Below are 22,179 nucleotides of genomic sequence, written 5' to 3'. Positions count from 1 at the left end.
CAAAAGAACAGAACACTAATCAAGTATTCTAAAACAGCATGATTGGGAGCTAAAACCAATAAAGAAATACCAGCGTAAGTTGGTATTTGAGCACCTAACTTTGGCACAAGTATTTACGCCATGTTGTTAACCACTTAGAATTGTAGATTATGTGGTCTATAAGTTTTAATAAATAAATAAAAGTCTGGTGGAAATGCTTGCGCATAAATACCATCAATTGCACGCATAACTGCAATTGATGGTATTTAGACGCACAGTGCTGCGTACGTCTAGTAGCACTTTAGAAATGATAAGTAGTAGTAGTAGTAGTAATAACTGCCAGTATTCTATAAACTTACCCCCAGATTCTAAATAAGGCAAAGCAAGTGGTGCATGTTAAATTGTGTGTATGGCCAATTTACATGCACTACTCAGTTGAGTAATGAGCCAATTAGTCATGATAAATGGCCAATCGCAACCAATTATCATCACTGATTGCCAATAATTGGAATTTACACACGCTTTGTTTTAGGCATATTCTAAAAAGAGGCATGTGTAAATTCCAATGTGCATAGCTGAAAAGGGGGTGTAGCCATGGGAGGAGTGTAGACGTGTCAGGAGTCTCAATCACATTTACGTGCATTGTTATAGAATTTGGGGGAACATATTTACATTTGGGCATGAGTATTTACACCAGACTTTCTCAGTAGCATAAATGGCCATACCTAAATGTATGTGTGTTCCCCTGGCATATGCGTTGTTCTATAAACCACGTCTTACTGTAGACGCGGTTTATAGAATAGCACTTTGTACATTATTCTGGCATACATACATTTAAGATGCCCTATTCAGAATCCGGCCCTTAATATGTAAGTGCATGACATTCTCCCTTTATAGAACTTAAGGTCTATGTTTTTTAGAATATACGCTTAAGTGCAGTTAGCCGCATAACTGCAAATTGGTGCCACTCAATGGTCATTAATGGCAGTTAAAGCCAATTAGCACCCACTTAAACAATTAAGTTAGCTGTTATTTTATAATTTAGTTGCAAAATTGTGTGCCCAAATTTATAAAATTAGAAGGTGAATGTCCAGGTTTAATTGCGTTTAATAGGGACTTGCTGTTTTGTTTCTCAGTTTCTGTTTGGGTTACAAAAGTATCCAAAGCACCTGCTTTGTTGTTAGTATAGGATGGAAAAGAAGAAAGAGGCTGAAAGGCAGAGGAGGAGATATCTGGTGATCAGGGGCGACCCAAGGCAATCTGCCACTTGAGGCAGGGTTGAGATGCCATCCCCACCCCCACTCCTGCCTGGTCTAGCATTTCCCCCCTTCCCTCCTCAACCTTCTTCGCTGAATTTACCTTATTTTTTTCTTTTCCAAAAGGTGGCAGTGATTCCCATAGGCTGCCCTGCCACCGGCACTGACCTCTTCATTCTACTGCGTCCAGGATTGCCAGATTTAAATAATTTTTCCCACCCCAAACCAGTTCTAAACCCGCCCAAAACCGCACACCCCCGCCCCCGATGTTCACAGCTCCACCCCGATGTTCACAGCTCCACCCCACGTTCACAGCTTCACCCCCACGTTCACAGCTCCACCCCCTACGTCACCAGCTCCACCCCTTCGTCACCAGCTCCACCCCTACAGCATTAACCACGCCCCCCACACTGCGAAAACCGCAGCCAAAGAACAAAACAAAACCCGTCCAACCGAACGCGAAGCTGCCCAAAAAACCGCGACCCGTAGTGGTCGAAAATTTCCCACAGTGGGTCGCGGAAAGCTGCCCAATTGGGCGGGATAACCGCCCATCTGGCAACCTTGACTGTGTCCTGTCTCTGAGAAAACAGGAAGTTATGTCAAGAGGCAGGCTGCAGTAAGGAGAAGAGGCATGTGCCAGCGGCAGGGCAGCCTATGGGAATCACTGCCACTGCTGCCTTTTGGAAAAGAAAAAAAAAATAAGGTAAATGTAGGGAAGAGAGTTGAGGAGGGAAGGGGAGAGTGCCTCCTGAGGCCCCCACCTCAGCTGGCCTAATACTAGGGCCACCACTGCTGGTGATTCAGCTGTGTCAAATTGCAAAGTTAACCAGAATTGTTGTGTTAAGACTGCAGTGTTGTAACAAGATTTCACGCAATTAGACCCAATGGTTAGATATCAATCTTCCCTTCTTGTCATTTTAAATTATCCTTTGCTCATAGCTGCAGAATGAAAGCCAATGTGCTTTAGCATACAATATAGCATCTTAAAGTGGCATTATTGCCTTCTGCATCAGCAGTTTCACATTTTTAAAACTACTTTCACTTTTACATTTTGTGTAATTGAAATGTTGAACAGCCTGCGACATTGGTTCTGTCAAAACAAATTGTGGTAAAACCTGAAACAATAGACATTTCTGTTAACCTCAGGAGGGTAGTTTTATAACCAGACACCTAGTTTAAGGCACCCAAAATCCGCTGGATTTTGTATAATGCCAAATGTTCTGCCCTGACATCTAAACATATTTTATAACAACATGTGTAACTTAATTGGTTTAACAAGCAAATCAATGTTGTTAACGGCACTTAACAAGCAATAACGAGCACTAATTGGGAACAATTAGAATTTACTTGCATAACTCCCTATGCATTTTCTGTAATGCTCTGCTCCTAAATTTTAATGTGTGGAGGCAAAAAGGGGTGTGGTTATAGGCAGGGCATTTGGTGGGTGTTCTAAACATTACACGCTTTGTTATAGAATATGGCCGTTAGTGCCTAAATCTATGCACTGGTGTTTACACTACATTTTCATTGGTGTAAATGGATGTGCATAGTTTTAGGCACTAGGATATGGACTAAGCATATTCTATATACTGCATCTGAATCTAGGCCCTGCTTATAGATTACGCTTAGGCAGAAATATGTTCAGCGTGGATTTTTTAAAACACCATATATGGAATCTGGCCCAATGGACTTATTTTATAAAGAAAAGTAGGCTCCTACTTCATAAAACATTAGCCTACACCTTAATTAAAGACACAATCATGTATAAATGACCACACCTACATTCTGCAAAAAGATGCGTGTAGTATTTTATAATCAATGGAGTAAATATTCAGCCGGCAGTGGCCAGCATTTTTTTGGCCAAAGCCGACCTGAAGCCCGGATATTCAATACCGGGTCATTTCCGGGGACCCACATTGAATATCTGGGTTTCTGCGGCTGGTTATCCTGTACCTGGTTAAGTATAATATTCAGCACTGAACCGCCTAAGTGAACATAAGAACATGAGTAGCCATACTGGGTCAGACTAATGGTCCATCTAGCCCACTATCCTGTTTTCCAAACAGTGGCCAAGCCTGGTCACAAGTACCTGGCAGAAACCCCAATCGTGGCAACACTCCATACTACAAATCCCAAGGCAAGCAGTTGCTTCCCATGTCTGTCTCAATAGCAGACTATGGACTTTTCCTCCAGGAATTTGTCCAAATCTTTTTTAAACCCAGATATGCTAACTGCAGTTACCAAATTCTCCAGCAAGAGTTCCAGAGCTTAGTTATTCATTGAGTGGTAAAATATTTCCTCCTATTTGTTTTAAAAGTATTTCCATGTAACTTCCTCAAGTGTCCCATAGTCTTTGTACTTTTGAAATGAGTAAAAAATCGATTAATTTCTACACGTTCTACACCACTCAGGATTTTGTAGATCTCAATCATATCTCCCTTCATCCAACTCTCTTCCAAGTTGAAGAGCCTTAATCTCTTTAGCTTTTCCTCATACTAGAGGAGTTCCATCCCCTTTATCATTTTGTTCGCTCTTCTTTGAACTTTTTCTAATTCCACTATATCTTTCTTTAGATACGGCGACCAGAACTGAACACAACTCTCAAAGTGTGGATGCACCATGGAGCGATACAAAGGCATTATAGTATTTTCGGTCTTATTGACCAACCCTTTCCTAATAATTCCTAGCATCCTGTTTGCTTTTTTGGCCGTTTTTTTGGAGAAAGCTAGGACTGAGTTTTATGTGGTCCAATTTCTACAGTTAACTTAGGCGATTAAGTACTGAGTATCGATATTTAACCACAGAAGTGCCAACTCCGCCCCTGGACAGCCCCCCAAATTGCCAACTTTGAGTTTGACGGTTAGTGTTGATATTCAGCGGCTATAACCAAATAGCCCTGAACAAGTGTTTTAATCATTCAGAAGCCTCTCCTGCCTGGTTAAATCACTTTCAATATCGAGCCCAGTGTGTGCACTTCTCCGCTTCACCTGCACCTCACCCAAACTCTGCCTTTGTGCACTTTCATAGTGGAAGTGCATATCATTAAATGAACACATGCACATTTACACTGGATGTTACTTTATAACAGGCATCCCTTTTAGGCACTTATTTTCATGAATAATAGTAGGCACCTCATATTAAATTAGCCCCAGGTGACATGTCACTGCTGAGGAAAACACAAAAAGTGGGGATGGCCACAGATGATAAAGCCAAAACTTGTATTCAAAATGGTGACTGACAGGTGCAAAGCAAAGAACTAAGGTGGATTCTACACAGACAGTGTTTCGGCAGCAAAGCCTTCTTCAGGAGTCCTTTCAAGCAGTATCCTGAGGTTTTTGTTTTTTAATTGCTTATGGCTGGATTTCCATTCAGAAACCTGAAGGACCCCTGAGGAGGGCTTTACCACTGAATCACGGCCTGTGTAGTGTGGTTCTCTTTTGTTTTTATATCATATCACTGCTGAGAGCCAGGAGTAAGTATTCCACTTCCATAGCATAACAAGAATTTGTCATGTTGATTGGTAAAGAGCCTGTGACATACTGATAAGATTTGCAAAGGGCAGACCCTGTCTGACCTACATTGTATGACTAGCCAATAATACGGATTCCGGTGAACCAACACAGACTGCACAGACAAAACAACTGCCTAGTGATTACCATTGTGCAGAAAACAAACTCAGTTAAAAATAGACCTGAGAAATCACTGCATAATTGCTTTCTCAGGAATTCAACAAGAACAGCTTAAGCACTCAGAAGAGTGGAAGCTCCTGCTGAGCCCCTGAAATTCTTGTGATTTGCCTTTGAGGAAAAGGTGCTTCCTTGTAAAGAAATGACTGAGAGAAATGAGACAAGGATCTTCAGGGATATCAAATGACAAGCAGGAAGAAGAGGAAGTCCAAGGAGACAAGCAATGAAAGTATAGTCTACAAGCAACAAAACCCGTTTCGTGAAAAATGAAACGGGCCCTAGGAAGGCTCTTGTCTAAGCGATTTCTCCTCTCTCCCCTGCCCTCCCCTCCATGTCCAGCGATTCTCCCCTCCCATCCATGTCCTGCGATTCTGCCCCCCCTCCATGTCCAGCGATTCTCCCCTCCCATCCCATCCAATCCATGTCCAGCAATTCTCCTCTGCCATGCCTTCCCCTCCCATCCATGTCCAGTGATTCTCCCCTCCCCTCCCCTCCCATCCATGTCCAGCAATTCTCCCCTCCTCTCTCCTGCCCTCTTCTCCTTCCTGCCTCCCTGCCTTTCAGCCATTCATGTTACCTTAGGTCGCAGCAGTAGCAGACTCGGCTCGCATCACCTCCAGCTTTCCATTGCCTTCCGTCTCAGTGTCCCGCCCTCCTCTGATATCATTTCGTCTTTCTGCGAGGGCGGGACACTGAGAGGGAAGGGAACGCTGGAGGCGAGCTGACGTCAGCTCATTTGCATTCTGTTACGAACCCAGCCAGCCAGCCATCCAGGGAAGCAGAGTGACCAATTATTATATAGAGATATTGATTGCATATCCAAGAAGTGGTCCACACTTCCTCATTAAGCATGCGTAACTCAACACGGGCCATGTTTCAGCAAATATGCCTGTGTCAAGAGTCAAAGTGCACTAGTACAATATCAGGCAAAGTATAGACATTGGAACAAGACAAAAATATTTGCAAGTGCAATACAACTCTTGCCTCTGTAACTTGAGGGAAGGAAAGACCTGTGCAATCGTTTCAGCCACTCTATGCCCTGACATATTCTAATCTTTGTGCCCCTGAAGAGACAGGCCACAGAGCATTTGCTCACGACCCCTGAAGTAGGTGATTCATCCGCCAAAACACAGACCCATGTCAGGTCTTTCTTTGGTCCCTCAATAAAGATTTTCAGTCTGCCGCTCCCGTTTTGATAGTCCTGTTTCATCCTCTGTGTCACGGTCGTGCCCTGGTTTCAGGCTCTCAGTCATCTCGCCCCCTGGTGGCCAGGCCTGGTGGCTGCATTGGATTGTCTGTGTGCTGTTTCTCGTTCCAGACTTCAGCCCAGTCCAGTCCAGATCTTCCGGATTGCCAGACTTGCTTGTCTTGTTTGAGTCTGCACAGCACCCGTAGCTGCCTGGTGATTGCTGCAGCTTGAATCTCAGCTGCTGCTGGGCTTATTAGCCATTTGGAAACTCTCTGCTTTGCCTTTGCATCACCTAAGGCCCTTGTTTGTTGGTGCTTTTTGCACTTCTGCCTAGCTTGGTTTTTATTCTAGTTCCTTGTCTGATGCTAGTTAGTCTGTGTGTAGTTTAGCTTAGGGTTATTGTTTGTTACCTAGACTTGTTCCTTGTCTGTCTTTTGTGTTTAGTTCTGTTTGTCTGTGTTTCTTGTTCAGTGGCTGCTTGGCAGCTTTCAGTTCTGTCTCATGTTTGTCAGTGTTTGTTCCCTGTTTTAGTGGCTGCTTGCAGCTTCCAGTTCCTGCCCTGTCCTGTAAGTCTTGTCGGCCGCCTACAGCCAGAGGCTCAACTCCTGGGGAAGGGTGGCTAGTGCAGGTGAAATCTTGCTGTTCCCATCTGAGTTCTGTTTTGTTCCTGTTGTGGGGTGGTTTTGCCTGCCACTTGGGCCACTGCCGCTCCTCGGCAGTGGCCCAAGGGCTCACTAACCTAGTTCCTGCTTTTGGAAAATGTGACACTCTACTCCTGAATGCTGACCTCAGCCATTCTTTATATAGATGTTAACAAAGGAATTAATGTGTCTCCAATGGGTAAGAGTTGTGTTCTCTATAAAAATAAGAACTCTCTATGAAAACAAGCACTTTGAAGTGCTAATTTTTTTTTTTTTTGCTTGAAATGTACCTTGGTTTTAAGAGCTCCCACTGACACAATTTATAGTCTGTCTGTGAAAGATGACACAGGAGAGAAAGCTGAGCTTTCCACATCACTTCACTGGTATTAGGACTGTGCATTATTATGATCTTTGCTGTGGAGTTGTCAGATGCAATGCACAGTAGGAATAACTTACATTATTCTCACTTTTACACCAAATCTAGCACAGCAATGTTGACAAATACTTATGATAGGGAGGGATGAAATGGAAAACAAAGAGAGATGCAGATAGAAGTAGCAGAAGACTTGGCAGAAAGATGTATTCATAAAAAGAGGAGGAGATGCAGCTTTAGCGGCCCTGCTTAATAGGTCATCCAATTTCATTTGACCTCAATGTACGCAATAGAAGAGTGTCAGTTGTTCAGACTCCTCAGAACTATGCTGAAATGCTTCCATGTTGTATTACTGAAATGCTTTATTTCATAGATTGATGACCACAGGCTTTCTATTGTAAGTACAAATGCTTAAAAGCTCTTACTACAAATGAAAATGGAAGGAACAAAATTGGCCTAGGCACTTGCTCTCTCAATGGCAGCTCTATTTGGTTCTGCTTTATAAATTTATTTATGGACTATGATGGTGATGCACAAAGGGAAAGTTAGAATGTATACAGTAGTTGTTAGGCCCATGTCTTCTGATCCTATCAATGGCATGCTGAGTGTTTAATGCTGCAGTTGCAAGTCTCTGGACATGCACCACTGAGATCTATGCTGAAGACAGGATGGCACAACCGCTGGGAATTGGCACCTTGATTTATAATTCATCCTTCCCTGATGCTGGAAGATGATATCAGCTTAGTACCTGCTACTTTGAGGGCCACAACTGTTACAGAGATTCCAATTTATTTATTTATTACATTTGTACCCCGCGCTTTCCCACACATGGCAGGCTCAATGCGGCTTACATAGTAACAATATAAAGAATTACAAAGTTGTAAGAAGAATATACAGTTTGTAGTAAATGCAATATTAATGTGGTTAACGGATAAGTAAATAGAACATAGGAGGAATTGGGTGCAGAAGCAAATGAGCATTGGGAGGTAGGCATAGGAAGATGGAGAGGAATGAATATGGGGTAGCAATAAGGATAATGGGAAACATGGTCAATGTATAAACAATCATCAATAAGAATCATGTGGGCAAACTTTGGTTAGATTGAATCGTTAGGATAGGTTATCTTGAAGAGATGGCTCTTCAGTGCTTTTCTGAAGGGCAAAAGGCCGTTAATGGTACGGATGGGGAGTGCTGTTGAGCCATATGTGGAAGACTGGAAAATGAAATCTTTCGCCAGCAAAAGAAGACATGGCTGGATTTGAGGTACAAGGTGATATTGGGAGATAATTTTTGCAACTCAGCTTTTTTGGACTACTAGTAGACCTGTGGCCTTTGAGTTAAATCTAGAAAGACCTTACTAGAAACTATATGGCAGAGTATTGATGACTTGTGCAAATCCATGTCTAGGCAGATATTGAGATCTTCTACTAAGCTGAAAGAAACTTTGCTTCAGTTGCAGACCCATGAAAGAGAAAGAATTAATCTCAATCAGCAGCTATATTAATAATATGAATTATTAATATAGCTGCTGATTGAGACTTAGGATATGGAGGCTTTGATCTTTAAAGGAGATGTTCTCTTGAAAACTAACATGAAGTAGTTAGAAAGTGGCATGAGGAAATATAACCTGTGTTTACTCAGCTTTCCACTGATCCAAGTCGCAGCAAGAAGTGACTTGTATAGAAGATATGCAGGAGATCTTGAAAGTTACCCCAAATGCTGTCCCACCAGCTTCAAGCCTTTTATTACTTTTGTACTGATATGAAGAAGAGATGGAAGCAAGAACGTGGCACAGAGCTTCCCCGAGCATTGATTTGCCGAACTTGACAGGCATGTTGAAGATATCTAAGAAAATAAGAACAGAATGGTACTTCCAGCCACTCTGGTTGTGTCTCTGGCAGAGAAAGAGACAACAGCTTATTTTCTCGAGGTTGAGAGTTTAGCAGTTGTGGCCTTTCTTCTTCGTCCCCCTGTAATTGTAATGTTAAGCATTCATCTGCCAGATACATTTTTGAGCTCTCTGTTTCCTTTTCTAAGTGGAGAACAGCTCATTAGCTCCCAATCTCTGATTCATCTGAATCAACCATTCCAGCCTGCACAAATTTAATATTACTTTGGTCTACATGATGCTTACTGTTGCTTCTCCATTTTTTAAATATAATGTGGTTGTTTCAGGATGTTTTGAGAAGAATTCATGCATATAATATGGACATTTTTATGGAGTTGAATCTATTGTTTGTTATTTTTTTTATCTACAGTTTCTTAGATACACTTAAGTAGCCTAAGAGAATGTTCTGAGCAAGATCATTATTTGATTATGCATGTAAAAGCTTGATAAAAGAAAATGTTTAAAAAGCAGCAGGCAGTGTTGTGCTTACAGAGGTCCAGGGCTTGTGCATTCCCTCCATTGTTTCTCAGTAAAATTCATTCTCCTGGCTGGGTGCAGGTTCCATGGCATATCTGTTATCTTGCATCACTACCAAGAAAAGCTATTCAAAAAAAGCCATTATAAAGTCAATGTAAGGTATAAAAACTTAGATTGTGAGTCCACTAGAGACAGATAAGAGAACCTGCATATAATAGAAATGTAAACCATTTTGATTGTACCAAGTAAGGTGGTTTAACAAATCCATGACCCTTTACTGGCTAATAATAGTCAATATCGATATCAATTTATTGTTTGAATGCCTCTATCCAGCTCATTTTCGAAAGAGAAGGGCGCCCATCTTCCGACACAAATCGGGAGATGGGCGGCCTTCCCTCGGGGCCGGTTAAATTGGCATAATCGAAAGCCAATTTTGGTCAGCCTCAACTGCTTTCCATCGCAGGGATGGCCAAAGTTCAAGGGGGGCATGTTGGCAGTGTACCGAAGGCGGGCCGGGGTGTGGTTAACAGATGGGCGTCCTCGACCAATAATGGAAAAAAGAAGGGTGGCCCTGACGAGCATTTGGCCGACTTTACTTGGTCCCTTTTTCTTCATGACCAAGCCTTGAAAAGGTGCCCGAACTGACCAGATGACCACCGTAGGGAATCGGGGATCACCTCCCCTTACTCACCCAGTGGTCATCAACCCCCTCCCCCCCAAAAAAAAATTAAAAATCATTTTTTTGCCAGACTCTATGCCAGCCTCAAACGTCATACCCAGCTCCATCACAGCACTATGCAGGTCCCTGGAGCAGTTTTTAGTGGATACTGCAGTGCACTTCAGGCAGGCGGACCCAGGCCCATCCCCCCCTACCTGTTACACTTGTGGTGGTAAATGAGAGCCCTACAAAACCCACCCGAAACCCACTGTACCCACATCTAGGTGCCCCCTGTTACCCTTTAGAGGGATCTAAACCCAAAGAAAATGCCCCAGGTAGTTGGAAATGAAAGCTCAAGGTGCCAGATCCCAGCCCTGGTTCTGGTTGATCCTGGTTCTGATTGATCCAGGTCAAAAGAATTGCAACATATACAGTTGTAAAATTCAGCTTTTCAAACTTTATCAACTAAACCAGAAATACCGCCAGGCTACCGCAGCAGCCAATGGTAGTTCCCACCCCCAAGTTCATGCCATTTCCAGTGTTACAAAAATATTTTTATTATTGTAGCGCTGGTGTTTACCCAGTGGCAATCGGGCAGTGCCGTTTGCTGGCCGGTTTAACTCAGTAGCCCTTAACAACACCTCAATGGATGGCGGCGTAGCCAGACTTTGCCGGGGGGGGGGGCAGAGCCTAAGGTGCGGGGGCACATTTTTGCCCCCCCCTCCCCAGCGGCATCCATAGGCGGCCATTGGTGGCAGGGGGGGGGGGGTTGGCGCCGGCGGGTTGGGGCCAGGGCCAAATCTACGGGGGCCCATGCTCCCATGGCCCCATGCTGGCTACGCCACTGACGGTAAGTACTCCCCCCCCCGAAATGGTCGTGCGGCCATTTCTTTTTAAAAAAGCAGCCTTTTACCCGGTGTGGTATAAGGGGGCCTCAGCACATGTAAAAAACAGATGCTGACACCAGCACAGGCTCCCTTTTGCTGCAGCTTTGTAAAAGGACCCCTATGTAACTTTGTAAGTCTAAGTTCTTTGAAAATATGCCTCTATGTGTGCTTCACTAGAAAGCCCTTTAATCAAAATAGGCCACAATGTGGAATTTTCTTCAAATAGTAAAATGTCATTGAAATAGTAATTTAGGGGGAGAATTCTCCTAATAGTTTGAGTTTTGTGGCACGGTTTTAGAAATGTTATCAGTGTGTTCTCATTCTGTATCAAAAGCGAATTATGATACCCAAGTAGACAATTACTCATCCATGAGGATTTTTGCATACTTTGTGAATTTGCTCTTTGATGTGAACATTTGTGAGCAAGTGCTTTATTTATTTATTTATTTATGCATTCTTGTATCCTACTATTATCCAAAAAAAATTTTGGTTCAAAGTGGCTTATAATTTACGTTTTGGTTGAGTTACAATAGTGCTGTGCAATGTGGAGAGGGCATCTATAGTTCATATGGTTATTCATAGAGTTTTTGAACAGATAGATTTGAAGTAGAAAAGTTAGTGGTAGCTTTTGTGTTCAGTTGAGTTTTGGTGATCATCTGTTATTTAGAAAATATAGCTTTAATTTGCAGTTTCTTAGTTTCCTATCTTTTCCTTTTAGGTATGAATACAAGTAGAAGTGAAACGAGTAAAGAACACTCATTAAAGTCCTCTAGGAGAAGCATGCCATGCTTAGCCCAGAGCCAAACACATCCTCAGAACCTGAGCAAACTCTCTTCATTGCTTCAGCCCAATCGGATCTCACCACAGCCCCTCAGCGCAGAATCACCTGAAATAAATGCAGAATGTGAACGAGGTGAGGTAATTTTTAACTATACAGAAGTTTAGTTTGTACAGTTATATTCACGATAATTGCAAAATAAGGAGCCCTTTTACTAAAGGGTATTAAGCACTTAGGGGCAGATTCTATATATGGCACCTAAAAAAGCGGAGCTGAAATTAGCGCCGACTAAGTGCATTCTATAATTAGCACCTAAATATAGGTACCAATTACAGAATACACTTAGTTGATATTTCAGCACCTAAATCTACGCACATCCATTTACACCAATGAAAACAGGGTGTAAATCTGGGTGCGTAGATTTAGGTGCACTGGGACACATTCTATATCTAGGCGCTTAAATTTTAGAATGCCCACAAAACATCCATTTCCCTGCCCATAATCATGCCCCTTTTTGCCTGCACACTTTAGAAGTTTGGTGCACATCATTACAGAATATGCTTAGCGAGTTGTGAGCCTAATTGCTAATCAGTGCCAATTAGTGCTCATTATTGATTAAGTGCTGTTATCAGTACTCATTAGCTTGTAAAGCTTGTTAAATTGCGCACATTGTTATAGAAATGGCGTGGATCTCTAGGTGTCATATATAGAATCTGGGGATTTATGTGTAGTTAGTACACGCCATCAGGTTACCACTGAAATACGTTAAAGTATTTTACCTATTGGCACGCACTAATCCACACATTAATGATTTTTGCTAAATATTCTTTGGAGGGGTCATGTCATAAGTGCAGAGTGGGCGTTTCTGCGTTATCCAGTTGCTGTGTAATGTGAGGTTTTATTCCTGGGGTTTTATTCCTGGCTCTTTCACCAGCTGCCCTAATATATACTTTATTGATAGATAGATATTTATATGTGAAAATATAGATATATATAAAAGATTTTTATAAGGGAATAGATTTGGAAAAACTTTTATATACAGCAAAAATGTTAATATGCTCCTATTAATTTATATATATCTTAGGTTTGAAAAGATAATTGTATTTTCATGTTCTGTAGGTGTTTATAGCAGAAGTGGGTTTGGCCTCCCTGACGTAGGCACTAGCCAAAACATGGCCATGTTGGATCTTTTTATATATAGGACAAAAATTTAACAAAGACTTAATTTTAAGAGGATCTTGAGTCCTTTTTGAGTTAGCTTTTAAGACCCTTGCTGTGCATCCCCACTTGGAACATTTCTTCTTTTACTAATCTATGAGCTATCAGTCATTCAACTTATAAATCTTTCAGTGCTATAGAAGTGAGAGAGACACAGATGTACCATGTGTTTTGTTCAGTTTTGTTGCTGTTCTAATACACTTTTATAGAAGTTTCATAATAGCTTTGATTGATGGATTTCATTTCCTCCATAATCTGGTCTGAATTGCCCCTCGAGAACATTAAAGCTCAGATGAATTAAGTGTGTGTGGTTAATTTTTAATTAGGAAACATCAAGGAGGAATGTTTTAAGAAATAATGCTTTACAGTAGGTAGGAACAACAATGGTGAAATGCAACAAACAGAGGATCTAACACCTTACTGTTTAGGTTCGGAAATTGTCAATGCAGGCAAAATAGACAGCCAGCTAGTGTGGAGAAAGATGAAGCATCTGAATTTCTGTTTTTCTTTCTAGAAACAATGTAATAGTATTTGGAAGTTTATACTCTTAAAATAGGCCAAAGCTTTCTTTCCATACCATTGTCAGTGTTCCTATTGAATTTTGGAAGACAGTGTAAGATATTTGGAAGAGTATCAAGGATCATAAACCTTTAAGAGATGTCCTAAATCTTGGAATGATCTGAGCTATCAGCAACTAACAGCAGAGATGGTCCAGAAAAGGAGACAACAATCATGGATTTGCCACATGCAATTTTATTAAAAATTGACTCAGCCAAGTTTCGACATAATTACTTCATCAGGAGTCAGCAGATTCTTAATTGTTGAAAAGCAAATGACAAGTTCAAACACACTTCCTGCGTCACAGTCCACTCCTTGCAAAGGTTGCTGACAGTGTTTTGATGAGCCAGTTGATATTGTGTATCTGGATTTTGAAAAGGCATTTGACTAAGTACCTCATGAAAGACTCCAGAGGAAATTGGAGAGTCATGGGATAGGAGGTAGTATCCTATTGTGGATTAAAAACTGGTTAAAAGATAGAAAACAGAGTAGGGTTAAATGGTCAGTATTCTCAATGGAGAAGGGTAGAGTAGATAGTGTGGTTCCCCAGGGGTCTGTGCTGGGACCACTGCTTTTTAACATATTTATAAATGATCTAGAGATGGGAGTAACTAGTGAGGTAATTAAATTTGCTGACGACACAAAGTTATTCAAAGTTGTTAATTCGCAAGAGGATTGTGAAAAATTACAAGCCGACCTTACGAGATTGAGATACTGGGCATCCAAATGGCAGATAACGTTTAATGTGAGCAAGTGCAAAGTGATGAGCGGAGGAGTGGCCTAGTGGTTAGGTCCTGGGGAACTGAGGAACTGAGTTCGATTCCCACTTCAGGCACAGTCAGCTCCTTGTGACTCTGGGCAAGTCACTTAACCCTCCATTGCCCCATGTAAGCCGCATTGAGCCTGCCATGAGTGGGAAAGCATGGGGTACAAATGTAACAAAAAAATGTGGGAAAGAGGAACCGTAATGCAAGGTTTCACATTAGGATTAACTGACTAGGCTCTAGGCGTCGTCGTTGATGATATGTTGAAACCCTCTGCATAATGTGCTGTGGCGGCAAAGAAAGCAAATAGATTGTTAGATATTATTAGGAAAGGAATGGAAAGCAAAAATGAGGACATTGTAATGCCTTTGTATTGCTCCATGGTGCGACCGTATCTCAATTATTATGCTCAATTCTGGTCACTGCATCTTAAAAAGATATAGTGGAATTAGAAACGGTACAGAAAAGGGCAACAAAAATGATAAAGAGGATGGGACGACTTCCCTGTGAGGAAAGGCTAAAGTGGCTAGGGCTCTTCAGCTTGGAGAAAAGGAGGCTGAGGGGAGATATGATAGAGGTCTATAAAATAATGAGTGGAGTTGAACGGGTAGATGTGAAGCGTCTGTTTAATCTTTCCAAAAATACTAGAACTAGGGGGCACACAATGAAGCTACAAAGTAGTAAATTTAAAACAAATCAGAGAAAATATTTCTTCACTCAGCGTGTAATTGAACTCTGGAATTGTTGCCAGAGAATGTGGTAAAAGCAGTTAGCTTAGCAAGGTTTAAAAAAGGTTTGGATGGCTTCCTAAAGGAAAAGTGCATAGACCATTATTAAAATGGACTTGAGGACAATCCACTGCTTATTTCTAGGATAAGCAGCATAAAATGTATTGTACTTTTTTGGGATCTTGCCAGGTACTTGTGACCTGGATTGACCACTATTGGAAACAGGATGCTGGGCTTGATAGACCTTTGGTCTGTCCCAGTATGGCAATTCTTATGTAACACTTGCAAGGAGTGGACTGTGATGCAGGAAGTGTGTTTATACTTGTCATTTGCTTTTTCAACAATCAAGAATCTCTTGACTTCTGATGAAGACCAAATCTGGTCAATCTATAATAAAACTGCATGTGGCAAATCCATCATTGTCTTCTCCTTCTCTGGACTACCTCTACTATTTTTTGCTGCTTGTTCTGATAGTGCAGAGTGTTTCCTCCTGTTCTTTCATGATGATCTAAGCTATTGCAATCTTAGAAGTAATACCACATTATGCAACACAGGATACTGATAGCATCAGATGATGGACTAATTTAGGGTGTCCTTATAAAGCATGAGGGAGGGGCTACAAAACTCTCAAATCTCTCTATATAAAACGCACCTCCAACGTTCTAATGAAGCCTCTGTTAGCCAACATTCTAAAGTGAAGGGGGTGAGATCGCATTGTGTCTGCCCCGCCCACGCGTCAAACGTGATGACGTCGAGGGCGGAGCAATGACACTCAACCAATCGCAACGCTCGGCAGCGAAGCGTCAGGGAAGGAGGCGGCGCTCTCGACGTCTAGCCTTCCCTTCGCTGTGTTCCGCCTTCTTCTGACGTCAAGGATGACGTCAAAAGAAGGCGGAACACAGCGAAGGGAAGGCTAGACGTCGGGAGCGCCGCCTCCTTCCCTGACGCTTCGCTGCCGGAACCGGCACGGAGGTAAATTTAAAAACAAGAAAAAAAAAAAAAAACAACCATGTTGGGGGGAGAGAAGAGGGTGGCCACTAAAGAACAACAATGGGAGCGGCAGGGCAGGGGAGAAACGACAGCATGGATGCGAAGGGGGGGGGGGGGAAGAAGAGGGCGGCCCAGGCTGGGACATGGGAGAGAGAGGAGCATGGATGCAAGGGGGGTCATGAAAGGGAGACAGGGGACTTGCTGCAAAAGGATGAATGGAGGCGGCAGGGGACAGAGGAGCATGGATGGGCATGGATTGGGATGGCAGGGCTCAGGAAGAGAGGGCAATTGCTGGAAAGGGATGAATGGAGGGGGCAGGGGACAGAGGAGCATGGATGGGCATGGATTGGGAGGGCAGGACTCAGGGAGAGAGGGAAATTGCTGGATAGGGATGAATAGAGGGGACAGATGGGCATGGATGGAAATGGATTGCAGGGCAGGCCTCAGGGAGAGGGGGCAATTGCTGGATAGGGAAAAATGGAGGGGCCAGGTGACAGATGAGCATGGATGGGCATGGATTCGAAGGGCAGGACTCAGGGAGACGGGAATTGCTGGATAAGAATGAATGGAGGGGACAGATGGCCATGGATGGATATGGATTGCAGGGCAGGCCTCAGGCAGAGAGGGGAAATGCTGGATAGGGAAAAATGGAGGGGCCAGGTGACAGATAAGCATGGATGGGCATGGATTGGAAGGGCAGGACTCAGGGAGAGGGGAATTGCTGGATAGGGATGAATGGAGGGCACAGATGGCCATGGATGCATATGGATTGCAGGGCAGGCCTCAGGCAGAGAGGGGAAGTGCTGGATAGGGATGAATGGAGGGGCCAGGTGACAGAGGAGCATGGATTGGAAGGGCAGGACTCAGGGAGAGGGGAATTGCTGGATAGGGATGAATGGAGGAGACAGATGGCCATGGATGGATATGGATTGCAGGGCAGGCCTCAGGCAGAGAGGGGAAATGCTGGATACGGAAAAATGTAGGGGCCAGGTGACAGATGAGCATGGATGGGCATGTATTGGAAGGGCAGGACTCAGGGAGAGGGGAATTGCTGGATAGGGATGAATGGAGGGCACAGATGGCCATGGATGCATATGGATTGCAGGGCAGGCCTCAGGCAGAGAGGGGAAATGCTGGATAGGGAAAAATGGAGGGGCCAGGTGACAGATGAGCATGGATGGGCATGGATTGGAAGGGCAGGACTCAGGGAGAGGGGAATTGCTGGATAGGGATGAATGGAGGGCACAGATGGCCATGGATGCATATGGATTGCAGGGCAGGCCTCAGGCAGAGAGGGGAATTGCTGGATAGGGATGAATGGAGGGGCCAGGTGACAGAGGAGCATGGATTGGAAGGGCAGGACTCAGGGAGAGGGGAATTGCTGGATAGGGATGAATGGAGGAGACAGATGGCCATGGATGGATATGGATTGCAGGACAGGCCTCAGGCAGAGAGGGGAAATGCTGGATACGGAAAAATGGAGGGGCCAGGTGACAGATGAGCATGGATGGGCATGGATTGGAAGGGCAGGACTCAGGGAGAAGGGAATTGCTGGATAGGGATGAATGGAGGGGACAGATGGGCATGGATGGATATGGATTGCAGAGCAGGCCTCAGGCAGAGAGGGGAAATGCTGGATAGGGAAAAATGGAGGGCCAGGTGACAGATGAGCATGGATGGGCATGGATTGGAAGGGCAGGACTCAGGGAGAGGGGAATTGCTGGATAGGGATGAATGGAGGGGACAGATGGGCATGGATGGATATGGATTGCAGGGCAGGCCTCAGGCAGAGAGGGAAAATGCTGGATAGGGATGAATGGAGGGGGCAGGGGACAGAGGAGCATGGATGGGCACACACACACACTCTATCACACTGTGTCTCACATACACACTTGCACACACTCTCATTCTCACACACACTCTCTCTCACAAACACACTCTCTCTCTCACACACTCACACTTTCACTCTGACTCTCAAACAGTCACTCTCACATACACTCTCCCAAACATACACACTCCGAGGAAAACCTTGCTAGCGCCCATTTCATTTGTGTCAGAAACGGGCCTTTTTTACTAGTTTTAAATAAACAAGGTGTCAAAGCTCAGAGAGCATCGGTCTGACCAAGCGTGTCAATGTCCCCAAAGAATTCCCAGACATTATTATTGACCTCAATAAATCATGAAACTCTAGAAAAAAAAGAGAGCAACCAAACAAAGCACCCAAAATGGAGAAACAAGTTGCTCACCAAAAGAGTGGAGTAAAATAGCCACATATTGGCCATTTGAGTCTTGTAATTCTACCTCAGTTTCCTTTTCCTCTTGCTTGTCTTTCCTTTCCTTTCTTAAAAATTGATAAAGATCAGTAGTCCTTCTTATAGCTACTTTCAGTTTAACCCATTCTTTCCCTTCCCTAATTGCCTCCCACCTACCAGCCAGAGCTAGCTTTAAGGTATCAGACACTCTAGGTGAACCTTCAGCCATCCACCTCCATGCATAGTCTAGCATCTCTGCTTCCCCATCTCCCACTGGTGTCCAGTATCTCCCTTTTCTTCCAACCTCTCTCCACCATTTGGCCAGTTTCTCATTTCCCCTTCCCTACCCCCACTTTATGCCCAGCACAACACCCCTTCCCTTCTTGCTGCTGAGCCTGATGCTGCCACTATCACCCCTTTCCTCCTGGGCAATCCCCAAAATTAAAGAAGAATCAGCACTACATGGACCCTGTAAACACAGATCCTCACTGAAGTGCTGTCTTATACCATCCCCCTCCTACAGGAAGTCTGCTTCGGAGAGGGGAGAGACAAAGTGGTGCTTCAGCACAGGTCAGTGCTTACAGGACCTGTGCAGCACTGATTCTTCTTTTAATCTTTCAGCAGGCCCAAGAGAAGATGGGGAAGACAGACAGTGAGAAGGGAAGTGGGAGAAGGCTTGCATGCACACTAGATCCACGCTGCAGTCTCACAAATTTTGCCTCTCTAGGTGGATGACTAGGAGAAGGTGTGGAGGGCAGGCTGGAGAAGGCTTACATGAATGGCAGAGCTACGCTGCTACCTCTCAAATATTGCCACCCTCGGTGGATGCCTAGTCCAGCTAGAGGTTGGGCCAGCCCTGCTGCCAGCTTCACTTTAAGGTACTTTCCCGTGTTTCTGAAGTCAATATGTTTGAAATCAAGGACTTTGAGTTTGGTGTGTCTAGGCTCCACTTAGCTTTTATATCAAACCACACCATGTAGTGTTCACTGCCACCCAGACATTAGACACAAATTCTCCATTCGAGAGTACTAATTCCAATGTCAATCCCCGCTGATGGGTTCCATTACTGTTTGTCTAAGCAAAACCCCTTGTAAGGCATCCAGTACCTTAAAGTCAACCAGTATAATCACCTCTCCTTCCATTTCCAACTTTGCAACACTACCGATCAGCTCTCTGTCCAGTTCTTCCACTTGAGTCAGAAGTCTGTAGACTACACTAATGTGGATGACAGTGTCATTTCCTCTTTCCAACACGATCCACGGGGCTTCCTCTTTTCCTCACACCTCCTGCATTTCACATAGAGCTACTGTTCCCTCTTTTTGCTATCTCTATCCCTCTTGACTGGGATTGCCAGCAAAGCTTAGATTTCTTTCCCTTTACCCATGTCTCCTTCCCCCTCTTCCTTATATCTTTCTTGTGTGTATGGTTTACTGTCCTTTCTTAAATTGTACTTCCTTTTTCTTTGCTTTGTTGTTTTTATTTATTCTGTACACTGCCCTGCTCTGCTTGTCAATTAGAGGGGTCTAGCAAGTATAAAGGAATTATAAACTTTTATAGTCAGGTATGGTGATATCCCATTCATCAGGATAGTAAAATAATTGTTGTATGGTTTTCTGTGGAATGAAGGAAACATGGAGGGAACTCAACCATATTGGGGTCTGATTTATTAATGTACATTAACACACATTGAGTGTGATTTAAAGTATGTTAAAGAATGCAAGCCCCTGTACTCTGAAAGGTGCCTAATTGCTTACCATGCACTTAAAGCCACCTGCAGTTATGTCCATTAGTGTGCATTAACACACCTCAGTAAAGAGGCTCCAAATGTGAAATAACTTGAAAAGAAATGAAATCTGAAAAGAATGAAAAAGAATTGTGGGACATCAACAACGCAGACACAGTGAGAAAGGAAATTACTGCATGATATGAAGGTATAGGCAATAATAGTAATTATATATATACCTCTGTCTCTATAAAAATGAAGAGTGGTCGGGAAACATTTTTTCTCAAAAATTGGTGATCTTCTGATCTAGGAAAAAAATCCTCTTGACAGAGTTTAATAAATCTAAATAAAATAGCAACATGAAACAGTTTAAAATGTGGGAGAGATACTGGTGCTGAAAATGGTATTCAGTGCTGACGAGTAAGAGAAACTGAATCAAATCTCTGTAAACCTGAAAGATGTAATGGGGCAATTTGACAAATTGAAGAGTAGCAAATGGCCAGGACCAGATGGTATACATCCCAGAGTATTGATAGAATTGAAAAATGAACTTGCAGAACTATTGATAATAATATGTAATTTATCTTTAATATCAAGCATGGTACCGGAAGATTGGAGGGTGGCCAATGTAACGCAGATTTGTAAAAACAGTTCCAGAGGTGATCTAGGAAATTACAGACCGGTGAGCTTGACGTCGGTGACAAGCAAAATGTTAGAGACTATTATAAAGAACAAAATTACAGAGCATGGTCCAAAGCATGGATTAATGAGACATTTTCGAAAGGGACATCCAAGTTTTGAAGAGGACGTCCTTGCAAAACGTCCCCATCCAGAGGCGGGGAAAACCATATTTTCAAAACAAGATGGACATCCATCTTTTGTTTCAATAATACGGTCAGGGACACCCAAATCCTAAAATTTGGTCATCCTTAGAGGTGGTTGTCCCTAGACTTGGTGGTTTCTGATTTTCGGCGATAATCGAAACCAAGGAAGTCCAGCTCAGAAATGACCAAATGCAAGCCATTTGGTCATGGGAGGAGCAGGCATTTGTTGTTCACTGATCCCCCTGACATGCCAGGATACCAACTGGGCACCCTAGGGGGCAGTGCAGTGGACTTCATAAATTGCTTCCAAGTACATAGCTCCCTTACCTTGTTTACTGAGCCCCCCTAACCACCCCTAAAACCCACTATCCACAACTGTACACCACTACCATAGCCCTTACGGGTGAAGGGGGCACCTAGATGTGGGTACAGTGAGTTTGTGGTGGGTTTTGGAGGTAACAGGTAGGGGGGGGGATGGACCTGGGTCTGCCTGCCTGAGTTTGCACTGCACCCACTAAAACTGCTACATGGACCTGCATACTGCTGTGATGGAGCTGAGTATGACATCTGAGGCTGGCATAGAGGCTGGCAATCAATATTTTTTAAAATATTTTTTGAGGGTGGGAGGGGGTTAGTGGCCACTGGGGGAGTAAAGGGAGGTCATCCCCAATTCTCTCCGGTGGTCATCTGGTCATTTCGGGCACCTTTTTGTGCCTTGGTCGTAAGAGAAACACAACCAGGTAAAGTCGTCTAAGTGTTTGTCAGGGACGTGCCTGTATTGCCCTGCTTGTCTATAGAGAATTAAATATTTATTTGGATGTGGGATGCTTGGCAGGGCAGGCTGGCTGGCTAGGTTCACATCAGGCTCTGCAACTTAGATTAAATAACTACATTTTCTGCTTATTTTATGCATATTTACAACCCAAACTTTTACTGACTGCTGCTCAGTCTGTGTTGAGGCGCCAGTCCTCAACTTTACTCGGAACTTCTTCCATTTATTTTTGGCTGGAGAAAGGAAATTTTATCTCCCCTAAATAACTCTCCTCATGCTCTGAGATTGGAGCTGGATCCTTATTTACATCTATCCTTACTCTGGGACAATAAAGAAAAAGCCTACAGCAACCTGCATCAATTGGACCATCCAAGGATATCAGAACCAGAAACTCTTAAGTTCATACCTACAATCCGTGAGTTAAAAATGTATTTTAACTATATAATCTACTTCTATAACTCTGAATCTTTTAGATTCCTTAAAACTAAAGGAAACCTATGCACTGTCTCCAAGAATTTCACATAGAAGTGGTAAGTGC

General features: G+C 43.3%; 1 protein-coding gene across 1 annotated transcript in view; it reads left to right on the top strand.

The window, feature by feature from the left end:
- ANO3 (anoctamin 3) overlaps positions 1-22,179 on the top strand; it is a 397,666-nt gene that overhangs the window by 165,918 nt on the left and 209,569 nt on the right. Inside the window, exon 2 of the mRNA XM_030200697.1 lies at positions 11,753-11,947. Coding sequence (XP_030056557.1) covers positions 11,753-11,947 — 195 coding nt within the window. The remainder of the gene's footprint in view (positions 1-11,752; positions 11,948-22,179) is intronic.

The sequence above is a fragment of the Microcaecilia unicolor genome, chromosome 4 (assembly GCF_901765095.1).
Source record: "Microcaecilia unicolor chromosome 4, aMicUni1.1, whole genome shotgun sequence".
Taxonomy (NCBI): domain Eukaryota; kingdom Metazoa; phylum Chordata; class Amphibia; order Gymnophiona; family Siphonopidae; genus Microcaecilia; species Microcaecilia unicolor.
Note: the sequence above shows the minus strand (reverse complement) of the source record. Positions and strands in the feature narration are given on the sequence as shown.